General features: G+C 44.9%; 1 protein-coding gene across 3 annotated transcripts; it reads left to right on the plus strand.

Moving 5' to 3' along the window:
• On the plus strand, positions 1–13,615 carry TDRD6 (tudor domain containing 6). Of its 3 annotated transcripts, XR_004692286.3 has the most exons (6): positions 1–6,312; positions 9,146–9,264; positions 9,394–9,483; positions 10,657–10,782; positions 11,545–11,605; positions 13,061–13,615. XR_004692286.3 is itself a non-coding variant. In XM_035110320.3 (5 exons), exons 1-5 carry the CDS (start codon positions 66–68, stop codon positions 13,081–13,083), a joined length of 6,540 nt encoding a protein of 2,179 aa, XP_034966211.1. In that variant the 5' UTR covers positions 1–65; the 3' UTR covers positions 13,084–13,615. The 3 variants fall into 3 exon arrangements, 2 of the variants coding, with proteins under 2 accessions (XP_034966211.1, XP_088521632.1); XM_035110320.3 differs by lacking the exon at positions 10,657–10,782; XM_088665506.1 differs by lacking the exons at positions 10,657–10,782; positions 13,061–13,615 and adding an exon at positions 12,278–12,524.
• Positions 13,616–15,227: the final 1,612 nt, after the last annotated feature.

Consider the following 15,227-nt stretch of genomic DNA (forward strand, 5'->3'; position numbering starts at 1 on the left):
GGTGCCGCGGAGCCGCGTGAGGGCGCCGGTGTCGGCTCGCCCCTCCGCCCGCCCGCCCGCCCGCCATGTGCTCTTCCCTGCCGAGCCCGGGCAGCTGCCTGTCTCTGCGCGTGTCTTTCGTGGAGCTTCACGCGGAGGCTCCGCTAGTGCGGCTGTGGGGCCTCCGCGGCGAGCGGCGCGAGGAGTACATCCGCCTGGCCGAGGAGGTGCAGGCGCAGGCGGGGCCCCGGCTGGCGGCGTTGCCGGGCGCCGGGCCTCTGTCAGCGGGCGAGCTGTGCCTGGCGGAGGTGGGCGGGCGCTGGCGGCGCTGCCGGGTGCTGAGCCTCCTTCGCGGCGGCTCCGCGCCCGCCTACCGCGTCTTCCTGCTGGACGAAGGCCGCACGCTCAGCGTCGGCGCCCACGATGTGGCCCGCGGCCCCGCCGAGCTCTTCCACCTGCCCTCCGAGGTGCTGGGCTGCATCCTCGCCGACCTCGCACCGCCGGGCCTGGCCTCCCCCCACCACGGGCCCCAGCTGCCTCAGCGCCTCGGCTGGACGCTGGCCGCCGCCGAGTTCCTGGGCCGCCTGCAGGGCCAGGAGGTTTCGGGCCTCGTGAGAGATGTGCTGGTGGCGCAGCACCTGGTGGTGCTGGAGCTGCCCTGGCTGCTGGCACAGATGCGCCACCTGGGGCTTGCCGGCCACGTCTCCCCCAGCACCTTCGCCAGCCTGCTCACTACCTCCCTGGGGGGCGCCACCCACAGCGCCCTGCCACAGCCGCCCCCCCAGGCACCCGGGGGCACTGCCACTCCCCGAACCCAGGACGACCCCACAGCCCTGGACTACTTCTACCCACAGCTGCAGATGAGAGTGACGGAGCCCATGCTGGTGACCCAGGTATCTGACCCCTGCAGGATATATTGTCAACTGCGCAGCCTCGCCAGAGAGATCCAGCTGCTTTCGGACGCCATGCACCAAGCTTTTGAGGCCTCTGCTGGGAAAGACTTGAAGGAACCCCTGCTGGCCCCAGGATCCCCTTGCGCCGCACGGGGCATCGATGGCTGCTGGTACCGTGCCCTGCTGCTGAAAGTATACCCTCTGGATGGCCCAGAGGAACAGCTTGGAGAGGTGGCGCAGGTGATCTATGTGGATTATGGGAGGAAGGAATTTGTGACTAAGCGAGACCTGCGCAATTTGCCTGCTGAGTGTTTCCGAATGCCGGTGGTGACCTATCCTTGCTCATTGCAAGGTATTACCGATGGAGGATGTGGCTGGACCTGCTCTCAGATAAGTCAGCTTAAAACATTGCTGTTGAGCAAGGTGGTGCAAGCCCACATTGAAGCCTACTGTCCCTTTGAGCACCTCTATTATGTTACTCTCTATGGAGAAGATGGCCTGAACCTTAACTGCCTCTATGGGGTCCAGGCCCATTGTCTGGAGCAGAGCCTCCTTCACAGCAATCAAAAGCATTCCTCTGACTTAATGGCTGAACTAAAGAAGGTAGGTGCCACAGCCAACGAAGAGCGTGCCTCTCTGTTGGGAGTTCAGTCCATGCTTCCCGCTGACCCACTTCCTGTTGTGCGTTTGAAGGCTGGTGAGTACCACAGTGCTCAAGTGTCCTTCCTCCAGGATCCCACAGACTTCTGGGTGCACCTGCAGGAGCATCGCCAACCCCTCTGTTGCCTCATACGGAATTTAAGTGACTTCTACTCTCAGAGTAAAAAACTAGAGGGTATTCTGCTTCAGCCCAAACCAGGATCCCTGTGCTGTGTTGCGTTGAAGGAGAACTGCTATCACCGTGCTGTTGTCACCAAGGTGCTGGGAAAAGGAATTGAAGTTTATCTGGTAGACAGAGGAAACACTGAAATTATTGACTTGCATAAGGTGAAGGAATTGCTTCCCCAGTTCAGAGAACTTCCTGCTGCAGCACTCAGATGTGCATTGGCTAATCCTTTCCCACCAGGCCAGTCATGGAGCCCAGATGCTGTAGACTATTTCAGGAAAGCCGTGCTAAACAAGGAGCTGGTAATCAAGGTCTTAGGCATGCAAGGGGACATTTACATAGTGGAACTTTTTGATCATTCACTAGCAGGAGAAAAAAACTTGGGCAAAATCATGTCTCAGCGAAAGTATGCTGAGCATCATAAGGGTGAGGAATTAGAGACTCTCCAGAAAGTGATGAATGAGCCATTGAAGAGCATGTCTGGAATAGAGGGCATAGGGCAGAAGCCTGTGAGAAAACATTTCCCCAAAGATGAAAATGAACCCTCACCACAATGTCACAGTTCAGCCCCTTATCCTACTGAAACTTTGACTTGCAAAGCATTTGCAAAAGAGGATTCTAGCATTGCCCCAACCACTTCACTCTGTGTTATGCAAAACTACTCTGAAATAAAGCCAGGGTTTTCTAGTGAAGGGCATCTGGAAGTTGGAAATACAGTAGATGTGGTAGTATCCTACACAGAAAGTCCTAGTCTCTTCTGGTGTCAGCTAGCTAAAAGTTCCCAAGACCTGAGAGCACTTATGGCTAAAATTCAAGATTATTGTATGCATTCAGCACAACCCCATGAATGGCCAAATCCTGTATGTTTGGCTAAGTATTCTGAGGATGAGAAGTGGTACAGAGCTCTTATTACTAGTAAAGTAGGTTGTGCTGAAGAGGTGGAAGTTGCATATGTTGATTATGGGAACAAAGAGCGTGTTTCACTAAAGAATGTCCGTGCAACTAAGACAGAGTTTCTGAAGTTGAAAGCTCAGGCTTTCAGATGTAGCCTTTACAACTTAATTCAGCCAAATGGTCAGGATCCATTTGTGTGGGATGAAAAAGCCACTGAAGCTTTTCATGAATTTGTGGAGTCAGCAAGCACATTAGAACTGAAATGTACCATATTTGCTTTTGCAGCATTAAACAATACAGATTTCATCAATATTGTGGACTTGATTACCCCTTTTGAAAGTGTGTGCCATTTTTTAACAAAGAAGGGTCTGGCCAGATGTGTGCAGCCTCAAAAACCTCTAATATCTTCTGTTCATCTTCTGTCATACTATTATTCTACACATGACATTAAAATAGGAAGTGAAGAGGTGGTTTATATCACACATGTTAATGATCCCTGTCACTTTTACTGCCAACTTGCTAGAAATGCAAATGTTATTGAGCGGTTAACTACTAGTGTTGCTAAACTCAGCAAAATGCGGTACAATTTGGAAACATCACAGGGCCCTGGAAATGTGTATCTTGCAAAGTATATGGATGGCTGCTGGTATAGAGCAGTAGTAACTTCAGCAAAAGATACCAAAGAGGTTTTCTTTGTGGATTTTGGGAATAGGCAGTTGCTAAAGAATGGAGACTTGGTCCTCGTACCAAAGGATGCTTATGAGTTACTGCTTTTGCCAATGCAAGCCATAAAATGCTCTCTATCTGATGTTGTTGATGTTCCAAAAGAAGTTTCTGCATGGTTTGAAAAAGCAGTACTAGATAAGCCCTTAAAGGCTTTAATTGTTGCAAAAGAACCTGATGGAAAACTGATCATTGAACTATATGATGGTAAGATGCAGATCAATGCAAAACTGAAAGAGAGTTTGCAGTGCAGCAGAGGGACGGCCAAATATACAAAAAATGGAGCTGCAGTGTCCAGATATCTGCTCAGCAGGGAACTAAACACTGAAAAAAGGCTATCTTTGACAGAAATAGATAAACCAACTTTTGAGGACAAGAGGTGGAACAATGAAAATTTGGACATAGTGGGCAATAGCAAACACACTGTTGTATGTAGAGAAGTAAGACAATCCCAGCAGAAAACAAAAAGAGAGGTGACAATAAAGGTTCCTGGACCAGTGGGGAAAAATAATGGAAATGATCCTGTAACAGGTAGGAGTGGTAGAGATTCCATGCTAAGCAGAGAAACCGCCCCTGATAACTTGAAAAGCAGAAATCAATCTGAAACTAATACACACTTTTCACTTAAAAATATTTGTGATTTACCTCAAAAAATCATAAGTCTTGGTCTTAAAACTTTGATGTATGTTTCTCATATAAATAATCCATCCGACTTCTATGTTCACCTAGCAGAAGATGAGCCGTTGCTTGACAGCATTTCAGAGAAACTAAATAATTCTGAAAAGATTGAGAGCCTCAGTGGGCAACAGCTTCACGTAGGAGACATAATGTGTGCATTGTTTTCAGAAGATGGCTTATGGTATCGAGCTGCAGTAATTGAAAAACCCTCTGGTAAACTGGTGAGGGTGCAGTATATTGATTATGGCAATACTGCACTGGTTAGCACCTGCAAAACAGCTAGACTCCTTGAAGAATGCTCATCAGTCCCAGTGATGAGCCTTCATTGCTCATTGTATGGAGTTAAGACCACAGAACTTTCAGAATGGACACAGGAAGCAGTGCGGTATTTCTCTCAAAGGACAAGTGATATTCAGCTAAATGGTGAATTTGTGGAGAAAACTGAAAGCAAATGGAACATTCATCTCTGTGACAAAGATGGTAATGTAGCAGAGGATTTGGTTAATAATTACCTTGCGTACAAACAGCCTCCTTTGGGGGAAACATCTGACAAAATGGAGAGTGACACTGATCTGATAAACCTGTGGGAAGTTGCTGTTCCTGATAAGTATAGCAAACCTTTCAATGTGTCAAACACCAAATCCTTCCTCTGGAACATTCCTAAAGTAGGTCAAACTTTGAAAACCTTTTTGATAGTTGCAAAGAGCCCAGGATATTTTTGGTGCCAGTTTGCTGACTCAGATGATATTGGTTCAATTGAAAGAAAGCTTCAGGAAGTTGGAGAGCTTATGGTCATGGATGTAGAGGATATAAAAAGTGGCTCTCCCTGTCTAGCAAAGAATAGTGAAGATAATACCTTTTACCGAGCAGTTATTAGCAGTGTAGAGGGGGAAACCGTGAGTCTCATTCATATTGACCATGGAACCGAGGAACTTACCAGTGCAGAGATGATCAGGCAAATTCCTAATGACCTGCTGGTAATACCACCTCAAGCATTTCTTTGTTGTTTGTTTGGCTTTAACTCTGCTGAAGGTTTGTGGGCTGAAGGAATAAATAAGATCTTCTGTGATGTCACGGTGGACTCTCTATTAGACACTACCATCATGGAAAAACAACACAATGACCCTTTTGAAATCCCCTTATTTGTTGTTCAATTGGAATGTCAAAAAATCAGCATCAATGAACAAATGAAAGCCTTTTGGAAGCCTGTTGTTGAAGACTGTGCCTTAACTTTGACAAATAATATTCACAAACCGGAAGAACAGATTAAAGATGTAGGGACAGATCATTCAAAGGTGGTTATAAATGAAACCAAAGTCTCTTCCTGTGCACTAATGCCTTCAGAAGATCTGTTATGTTGTTCAGAGGCATTCCAACCGGCAGATAAGTGTTTAGTTGCTACAGGGAGTAGTAATTTATTTGGAGCATTTCCCCCAACTTCTTCACCCAAATCACAAACCAAGCACCACCAAACCACTTCTGAAGTACTTGACTTTGGAGACCAACACACTGTGTCTGAAACATTTAAAAAGGGAACTGACTGTTCTGCATTTGCAAAAGAAAGTGATATACCAAATTTTGCAGATGTTACTGAAACGCAGCTTCCTAATGGTGGTGAATCTGAGGTGCTAGAACTAGATTTGCCTGAAACTCTGAAAGAGCCTGAAGGTCAAGCAGAAATGTTAACACTGGATACACGTCAAGTTCATTTAGATGTGGATGACACACTGAGTGTATCAGATTTGGTGCCCTTTGAGGTGGCGACTTTATCAGATATAAATCAGCTGCCTTTTCAACTGAAGATGCACCCATTTGGAGACACACTGGATCCGGAGACAATTGAAGTGAGCCCTCCCCTGTGTGAGGAAACACGGGAGAGAGCAGAATTGGACTTGCTTGACATGACACATGCAGAAGGGGAGTTAGAACAGCCCTCTTCACTAAAGGATAAAAGTGACTGTTTACTGCTGGAACCTGTTGCACCTGAAGTTAATCTTTTACAAGCTGGTAAAATCAAGGAGGATATGTTGTTGGAGCTGCCTGCGGATAATGAAATCCAGTTACCATTTTCAGAAACTGGATTCAAAGTGCAAGACTTCTTTTGCCGTGAGGACATTGTGGAGGTGTGTGAAGCAGGACAAGAAAGCAAAGGCTACCGTTGTCTAGCAAGGCAAACTCTGCTGGAGAAGAACCACATTGAAACACAGTTAAGCCTTGATGTGGGTGAAAGATTTAAAGAGAGCAATTTGGTTGGAGAGGATTTTTTGAGAAGCACACTGCTAGATGAAGAAGCAGTTGACATTCCAAGTCACAGTACAGGTAAGACAGTGCTTGTTTTTGCAATGCTTACTTTTAAGTGTCATAGGTGACCTGTGGTGCATATGGTGTCTCTTGTGAAGAGAGTTACTCTTACTTTGCAGGTTTTGCTATGTAAGAATACTGTAATAAGTGGTCTCTAGGAGAAGGAATTCTGCAGAAAGAAATGAATGTAAAATCTGTTTCAAGGATTGCAATCACCACGACTGAGGAGTACTATTTGTCAAAACTGAAATGTATTATTGAATATAGAATGAGTAATGACCTTATTATTTTCCTTTTACAAAACATTGTAAAATTGTTGGGCTCAGATAAATGTGCTGGTTAGTAAATACTGTATAGATATATACTGAAGTAAAAGAAAATATTGGCTTTTTGAGCTACACCTGTTGACACGTTCCTGGTCACATGGTGTGCTGTTCCCTTCTGGGAAACGAGAATTCTTGACAATGCAAAACATCCATCAAGGGAAAGGCCCATTCATATTTTTCATCTCTTGGTGGGCTCTAGCTAAGGTTGTTGAATAGAATGTTGTGTAGGGCTCTTCCTTTTTTATTATTACAGAACTTCTTCTGTCTGTGCACTATGAAAGAAGCAAGAGTTACTCCCTTTTCCATCCATAGCAATATCCACAGTAGCATTGTTTAATGCTTTCTTTGTTTTTAACTCTTCTCTGAACCTATGAAGTGCATGCTTCATTTCTGTGTACTTCAACATTATCAGTGGGCTCTTTTGGGTAGGCACTGGTAAACTTTAACAAATACAAATAGGCTTGTAACCGCACAAGCAGTTCTAGCTCCATAGGATGGTATCCAGTTGCGGTGTTCCACTTGTGCAGCAGATTCCCACTCACAGACACTGGACTTCACTTTCCTGTCCTCCCTTCTACAGTCGGCCTCTGAAGCAGATAGGGCAGTGATGGCGAACCTATGACACGCGTGTCAGCACTGACACGCATAGCCATTTTTGGTGACACGCGGCCGCATGAGACCTCACTTCCGGCCGGCGGCAGAATGTCGCAGACGACGCATCTCTGGGGGCCTTGTGGACTTCCGGCGAGGCAATATGGCGGTCGGCATGGAGCTGCGGAGCTCCTGAAAGTGAGCAGTGCTGCAGGAGCTGCTGGACGGGCTCCTGAGCCACCGAAACCGCCACCGCCCGGACACTGGGGGCCACCAGTGCAGCAACCGGGGAGCTGCCGGACCCTACCCCCACCCCGTGAACCTGACGGACAGTCTTGAGGCACTCCGGAGGCGGAAAAAAGAAGCCCCTGCACAGGCCCAACCCGAGCCCACCTCCCCAGCGGCAGACCCATTGGAGGACGGCCTGAGCCCAGAGTCCCACTGGGAAAGACCTCTGGATTTTGCCTTATTTCCCCCCCTTTTAAATATTTTTTTAAAATTATTTTTTTAAAAAACTATAATAATTTTTTTCCTCCCCTTTTTCTTTTTTTAAGGGGAAACAATTATTCATTTTTGTTATTTAAACTATAAATATCGCGAAATTATGTGTGTGTTTTTCCTCGAAGTGACACACCACTCAAGTTATGCTCAGTTTTTTGGCGAATTTTGACACACCAGGCTCAAAAGGTTGCCCATCCCTGAGATAGGGAGTTCTGGGTGAGGGAGAAGAGGACCGGGAGAAGTCCTGTCCTATCTTCTAGCACAGGCACCCCAAACTGCGGCCCTCCAGATCTTTTGGACTACAATTCCCATCATCCATGACCATTGGTCCTGTTAGCTAGGGATCATGGGAGTTGTAGGCCAAAACATCTGGAGGGCCGCAGTTTGTAGATGCCTGTTCTAGCATGATGTTTGAAATCTATAGGGATAATAAAGAATAGGATTTCATTGTGGGGTTATGAAATGCCAGAAAAGAGATGTCATAAAAATATACCTCCAAAGCTGGCAGTGTTATTCATGCCCTGTTTGCCTTTTGTCTCCCTTCCCCTTAAAAACACTTCTGGGGTCCTGCAGAGACTAGCCAGACAGCCAACATTAAATGCCTGCCTAAACAAATAAGTGGCTAAAGCAATAACACAAGCGGAGGTAGACCAGTCTTGCAGGACAAGGAGCTCCACAGCCCGGATTCCAAGCCAAAGATTTCGTAGATATACAGAGTAGAAGGAAGCAAATAAAATTATGATGTGGATTGTATAGTAGTTAGAATGTAGAAAACATTTATGCACAGTAGTTAGAGATAACGTGAGCAATGCACATGTTACTTGCATGCTCATGCAGCAGTAGGACCTCTCTCACTCTTCCTTGCACATGCCCCACACCTGCAATGCTGGCTTCTTTTTCTTTCAGTGGTTGACTTCTGTTGATTGGGAGCCCTGATCGGTCTAGCGCTGACCATTTTTCTGTTAGGAAGAAAAATATCAATTCACTCAACAGGCATATGCACATATTATAAATTGCCCTAACTTAAACTGTTAACTAAGATAACTTCAGGAATTCATGATGGCTTTTTGTCGGACCAGTACTAGACATACAGCTGACTCAATCTATGAACAGACAATTTATTATGTTGAAGGCAGCTTGCTTTTTCAGTATTCCACTGTAACACCTGACCATTAGTTAACAGACTATTAACTAGTGGTCAGGTGTTACAGTGGAATACTGAAAAAGCAAGCTGCCTTCAATGTAATAAATTGTCTATTCATAGACTGAGTCAGCTTTAAAAAGACAAACATGGAGGAAAGTCTTGAAATCTGGCAATAGTGCTTGGGAGTTGTCATTTTGGACTGCAGTCGCTAACCCTATAGCTTCATTTTAAATTACTTATGCCTTGCAGTGTGACATCTTAGAAAAATAATGCACATTCTCTGTTTCAGAAAAAAATGAAACTACTTGCAACTTAAATGGCTTTGATATTGGTTCCAAATGCATGGTGTGGTCTGGCATTCATTGGTACAAGGCTCAGATTTTAGGCGTATCTGCTGAAGGTACAAAGGTAAGTCAGCTTGAATATGGTCAATGAATTTGCCACATGCAACTGGATCTTGTTATGTCAATGATACTTGTCCATTAAGATGCCCTATAAAAGTTACATCTGTAAAGATTGCATTCTTTTTACATAAAGGTTTTGAATCTTTCAAGTGGAAATGAAGAGGTAGTAAGTCCTATCAATGTTTGGAATCGGATTCCTGAACAGGGTGCAAGTCCAACTGAGGTAAAGTATTCTCTAAAATGTTAAGTTGCTTTATTTTAATTATTTAAAAATATTTTCAGTAGAACCCAAGAGCAGTAAGAAACAAAACCCAGAGAGAATTGTACAGTATAATACAAACCAAAACAATGCAATTGTTAAATCCAAAGGCAATGAATCATAAAAAAAGAAAATAGAGAAAATCCAGACCTACTACTGGAGTTGGGGGAAAAGTTACACACAGCAAAAATAAATATCATTGTTGAAAAAGACAGCAATATATAATAAATAGTTGCACATCTCTCCAAATAAAATTGTACATTGATGGGAAGTGCAACCATATGTTGGTTTTGTCATCTAAGTCTCAAAGAGCTACCAAGTGTCTGCAGAGTCCTGTGGGTCAGCCTTCCCCCCCCCCCCGCCCAATGGCTCACAGATGACGAGATATGGCAACATAGAAAGAGTTTTTGAGCCAAATGTCCAGAGAAAAAATTGAGACATTCTTCCAGCCTTAAGCAATTACCAGATGGCGGCAACCAAAATATGGAACATTAGAAGTTTACAAATTGCATTAACATTTTCATTGACAAATGTAGAAATTAAATATAAACTGGGGTCCATCATTAACCTTTCTTCTGTAAACTGTCAAATTCCCTGCACTAACGAAACCCTAAACTTATGAACATAGTTACAGTCCTGCCACAAATGCTTGTAAGCAGAATGATGGGTTGTAGCCAACATAATTGTTTCATTAGCACAAGGACCTCTGCTTGTGTAACCTAATTTTCCCTTTCTCTCCTCCGTGTGCCACCAGATTTGTTTGGGGGACTCCCCAATCCTCTGCAGCAGATGGGGGGGGCTGCAGAGAGAGGATGGGGGTGTTCAGTTGTGCAAGCAGAAGTCCTTGCATTAATAGAATTTTATCCAACAAAGTTGCCCCATTTTAGCAGTAGCTCAAACCTAGTACTCATTTCTCCTCTCACTCATGTCCCCCAATAATCCCTCCTTTTTTCTATGCTAGCAGGGGTGAGGCTAAGAGAGTTCATTATAGAGGCAGGATGGTGTGAAAGTAGCAGAACCCTTTTTCTTCCTTTTTCACTATCTTGCTCAGTGGTGTAAGGAAAACATGACCTGGGCATTGAATGCTGAGGGTAAAAACTTGTTTCTATCTATATTTTATCCCATTTTCCTTCTCAGATGCTTCTCTTCTTTCTGCCCTAATCTATACCCTTAATATCTATCCTGGAATTAAGTATTTGGAATAGCATTGCTGATGAAGAATTAACATGGCTTCTGCAAAAATAAATAGGATATTGCTTCTCTGTAAGTGTTTTTAGAATTGTGAAGTGTGTTGGTGTTGTAACATAACTGCTTATTGTGTGAAAAACTAAAACCTTATTCAATAATGCACATTATTTGTTAATTGAAAAGACTTGAGCTTATGACTTGTTATTTCAGTAAAGTTCTTTTGAAGCAAGTTTTGTTTAGGAAACTGATTCAGAGTTTAGGAAGAACATTTTTGTTGCTGAGTGCTGGTTTCTAATAAACGCTTACTGCCAGTTCTCTCTTTTAACAGAAGCCCTGGCATAAATGAGTAAAATGAGGAGCACTCTCTATATTTTGCACTTGTCAGTGAATTGTAGTTCAGTACTATCTTACAATAAAAAGGGACCCCTGACCGTTAGGTCCAGTCGTGGATGGCTCTGGGGTTGCGGCACTCATCTCGCTTTACTTGCCAAGGGAGCTGGCGTACAGCTTCCGGGTCATGTGGCCAGCATGACTAAGCCGCTTCTGGCGAACCAGAGCAGCGCAAGGAAACACCGTTTACCTTCCCGCCAGAAGGTCCTTGACGTGATTTTGAACTGCTAGGTTGGCAGGAGCAGGTAGCGAACAACGGGAGCTCACCCCGTCATGGGGATTCAAACTGCTGACCTTCTGATCGGCAAGCCCTAGGCTCTGTGGTTTAACCCACAGCGCCACCCGCGTCCCATCTATCTTACAATACCATTAAGCAATACATTGGAAACAGATATCAAAATATTATTTTGTTCTTGAGATAATTCTTTCCCCTCCCTTTCACTACAGATATTAAACAACAAAAGGGATACTGTGCATTCAACTGTCAAGCCACCTGTTGGCACAGAAGGTAAGATTTAGAAAATGTTTGAATTTGTAACTTGTACTGAATAATATCTAATCTTCTATGTGTATCGTATATTTAATCCTTGCCTCACTTCCCTTCCCTCTTGCTGCTGGTTTTCCTTTTGCAAATCTTCTTTTCATGCCACTAGAATTCTGTGAGGGAAGAGTGAGGATTGCTAGCTAGCTGCAGCCTCTCGTGCTGCCAGCCCTGCCTCCGTCTGCAGCAGATGGACCTGGTGTGATCCTCTCCCAGCTTTGTCTGCCACAGTTTGTTATACATCATTAACCAAGGGTTGCTGTAGTATGTGAGGATTCCTCCTCCTTGACCAAGTGTGCATTCAGCATACTTCCAAATTTCGAGTGTTCTTGAGAGCGAGGGGTCAGAGCAAAATAGTGGTTCCTTGGTGCACCAACCCCTCTGCTGCTCAACAGTGTGGTCTTGCATGTCATGTTTCAGTCTCCCAGTTTGATTGAACTGGGTGATTTCAGCATTTATGCTGAGTTTCCATGGCTGAGAGAGGCCCAGGATATCATGGCCTCCATGTGGGACTGAACCCCATTCATGTAGCACATACTCTGGAGCTAGTGCTTTGTTTTGTCCTGGCTGGGATGATGGCTGCCTGGCTATGGCTATGGTCCCTTTGTCATATAATTTCAACTATCTGGTTGTATTTAGATTCACAGGGCCTCCTGAACACCTCAGAGGTGTGGGATGTGAAGCAGAGTCAGCATGGCTTTGCAAGGGACATCCTGTCTCACGAAACTATTAAGAGTTCTTTGAGAATGTCAACAAGAACATAGAGGTGATCCGGTTGACACAGCATACCTGGAATGTCTAAAAGCTTTTGAGAAAATACCTTACCCAAAGACTCCTGAGTAAGCTTATGGCAGTGCACCTCCCGGGCTGAAAAAAGAGCAGGAGAGAAGCAAACATAAACTTTTGAGCAGCATGCATAGGCATGGCACTCATTTTCCTGCAGCAGAGGAGAGGCTTCCTGGATGAGTTGTCTCTCCCATTATAAAGGGACCACAGTGATATATCCCATCCAAGGATTCCCTCCTCTGTTGCAGGAAAATAGAATGTGGGATTCAGCATGATAAATTAATTTTCTGCAGGGGATGGGGAGGATTTGCTTCACTCACCCAGCAGTTGGAGTGGGGAGAAGTGCTGTTGTCAGAACTGTGAAGCAGTTGGCAGGGAGGCCAAGGTCTATGTCTCGCCTGTACTTTTGTTTCTTTGCTTTCATTTCTGATCAGTCTTGATTGTTGCCTTGTCATTCTTGGGTACTATTCTGTTAGCTGTGGAACTTGTGAACGAGAGTGTTCTCCCACTCAAAGTGTCATCAACTTCGCTGGAGTGCCATGATCAGTAGAATTAAATTCATTGGAAGTAGTCATATGAATAAAGTCCCTCATGATTTGAATGACAACTGATATCAGAAAAATTGTCTCTTTACAGCTGTTGCTACTGGCACAGATTAACGTCTGTAAAGGAAAGGTGTATTTAATACACTTGAGAGCACACACAACTCTCTATGGTATAAACGCTTAACTTGCCTGCATCTCCTACAGTGGAGGAAGTGAGTGGTGTTTCAGATGGCAATGCTGATCTTCCTGCTTTGTGGATATTGCACTAAATTGCACCTGAGAGATGGAGTCTTACACACAAGGCTCTTCTGTTTTTGGCATTGATGGCCAGCGTTTAATGGGCATGTCCTCTTTCAACCAGGAGAATGCCACTTCTGAGTCTTTAAAATATGTTCCACTCAAGTATGTTCATTTTCTAATGGTACCCTTTGGCAAACCTCAAATATGTGTTCATTATCTTTAATGTTAAAGTTTGTTTAAGCTTTGGAGCATCTTTGTAAAAGAAATACTCTTCCTTGCATATTTTGAGTGCACTTCCATTCAAAACAACTTTTTTTTAAGCCTTAGCTGTATGAAAGGCTTTGTGTTTTGTTACTTTTTTGTTTTGTTTAATGAAAAAAGAATAAAGTTTATACTGTGGGTAGTATTCATTCTTGCTGTTTCATTTTCCTGCTTCACGGATGGTGTGTGACCTCAGCCATTATAAATAGGCTACATGCATGATTGACCATACATAGAGATGTGGAACTACGCTAAACCTTGTAATATTACTTGTAATACTATATATAGGATTTTTGTACAACAATGCACAGTTAGGGGTATAGTAGGTGGGGATCACTCCGCCCATAGTTTGCAATGGGTTTATAACAGTTACAGCTTTGTTAGTTACAGCTTGCCCAAGTTTGGTTCCCTGCCTATGTGACACCGAATCACTAGGCAGCTTGATTAGCTCATTGTTGGTGATGGCTGGCTGCACTTCCTCTGCCCACATGGTTTGATTTCAGACTTTGTGGCCAAAGGAAACAAAATTTGCAGCCACAGCTTGTGCCACAACACAGGCAAAAGAAAACACTTCAGCTAACATTAGGTAATTGGCAGGTGTGTAGCCCTTTCCCATCTGTTGAAGTGGTCCTTGGGGTTGGAGGTGATCAGGATCTGGCCCACTCTGTCTCAAGGGGATCTCCCAGTAGGAAGCAGGATACTTAACCCACACTTAACTGTGGATCAGGCCCAGCACTTCTGCCACCAGCAAGAGAAGTGATTTTTCCTGGCTCTCGTCCAGGCCACCACGACAGAGAGAGGCTTAGCAACAGGTAATGTGTCCCAGCAGCCACTGTGATCAAGTTTGGCAATAGGAAAGGCAAGGCTAGCCAGACTAGAAGCAACAGTCCAAGTATACCGAGCCCCAAGATTAGGGCAAGGAGCTCACAACTGCACAGAAGCAGTGGTGCCATTCCAGAGGGTTAGTAGCCACATTCACTTTTAAGAAGAGGCAAAGCTGGCTCACTTGAGATGGTTGAGCATGTGTTGAGGCTATGTGTGAGTTCCCCTTCTGACTCTGGTTCTCCCCCGCCCCTCAGATTCCATTGCCATGCTCTTTTCCCCAGCTGGGACAGGCATCCTCTGCAAGGGAGAAGCACCCACTATCTCCAGGCTCTGTTGCCCTATCTTAGCCCCTCCCTCATTCTTCTCAACCTCCCATTCCAAGCCCGAGCCTGGTCCCACCTCAGGACTCATGATACCAGTGATGAGTTCAAGCACAAGTAACACCAAGGATTCTCCTTGATCTCTCAGCGGCTTTTGAATGCTTTGATGGTGTTTCCTGCTTGGCAGGGGGTTGGACTGGATGGCCCTTGTGGTCTCTTCCAACTCTATGATTCTATGATACCATGAACCATAGCAGTAGCTTCTTGGAGCAGTCGTGGGTTGGAAATGGGGAGACAATGTGCTGCAGTGATGTCTCTCTTACCTTAGGAATCATTTCCATAGAGTAGTAGTGGGGGACTGCTACATCATGGGAGTTGTGTCCTCCAGAAGTCAATCTCTTCCCCCATGCTGTTCAACATCTGTATGAAGCCATTGGGGTTTTAGAGTGTTACACCAGTATGTTGCTGGCATGCAACTCTACCTGTGCCATCTGAATCAGGAAAGGCTGTTCAGGTGTTGGACCACTACCTGGGGGAAGTAATGAGCTTCATGCAAGCCACTGTGGGTAGTTGAGTTTGGGAAGTAAGTGCGCCTGTTCTGGATGTCATGGC

The sequence above is a fragment of the Zootoca vivipara genome, chromosome 3 (genome assembly GCF_965207765.1).
Source record: "Zootoca vivipara chromosome 3, rZooViv2.hap1.1, whole genome shotgun sequence".
Lineage (NCBI taxonomy): Eukaryota > Metazoa > Chordata > Lepidosauria > Squamata > Lacertidae > Zootoca > Zootoca vivipara.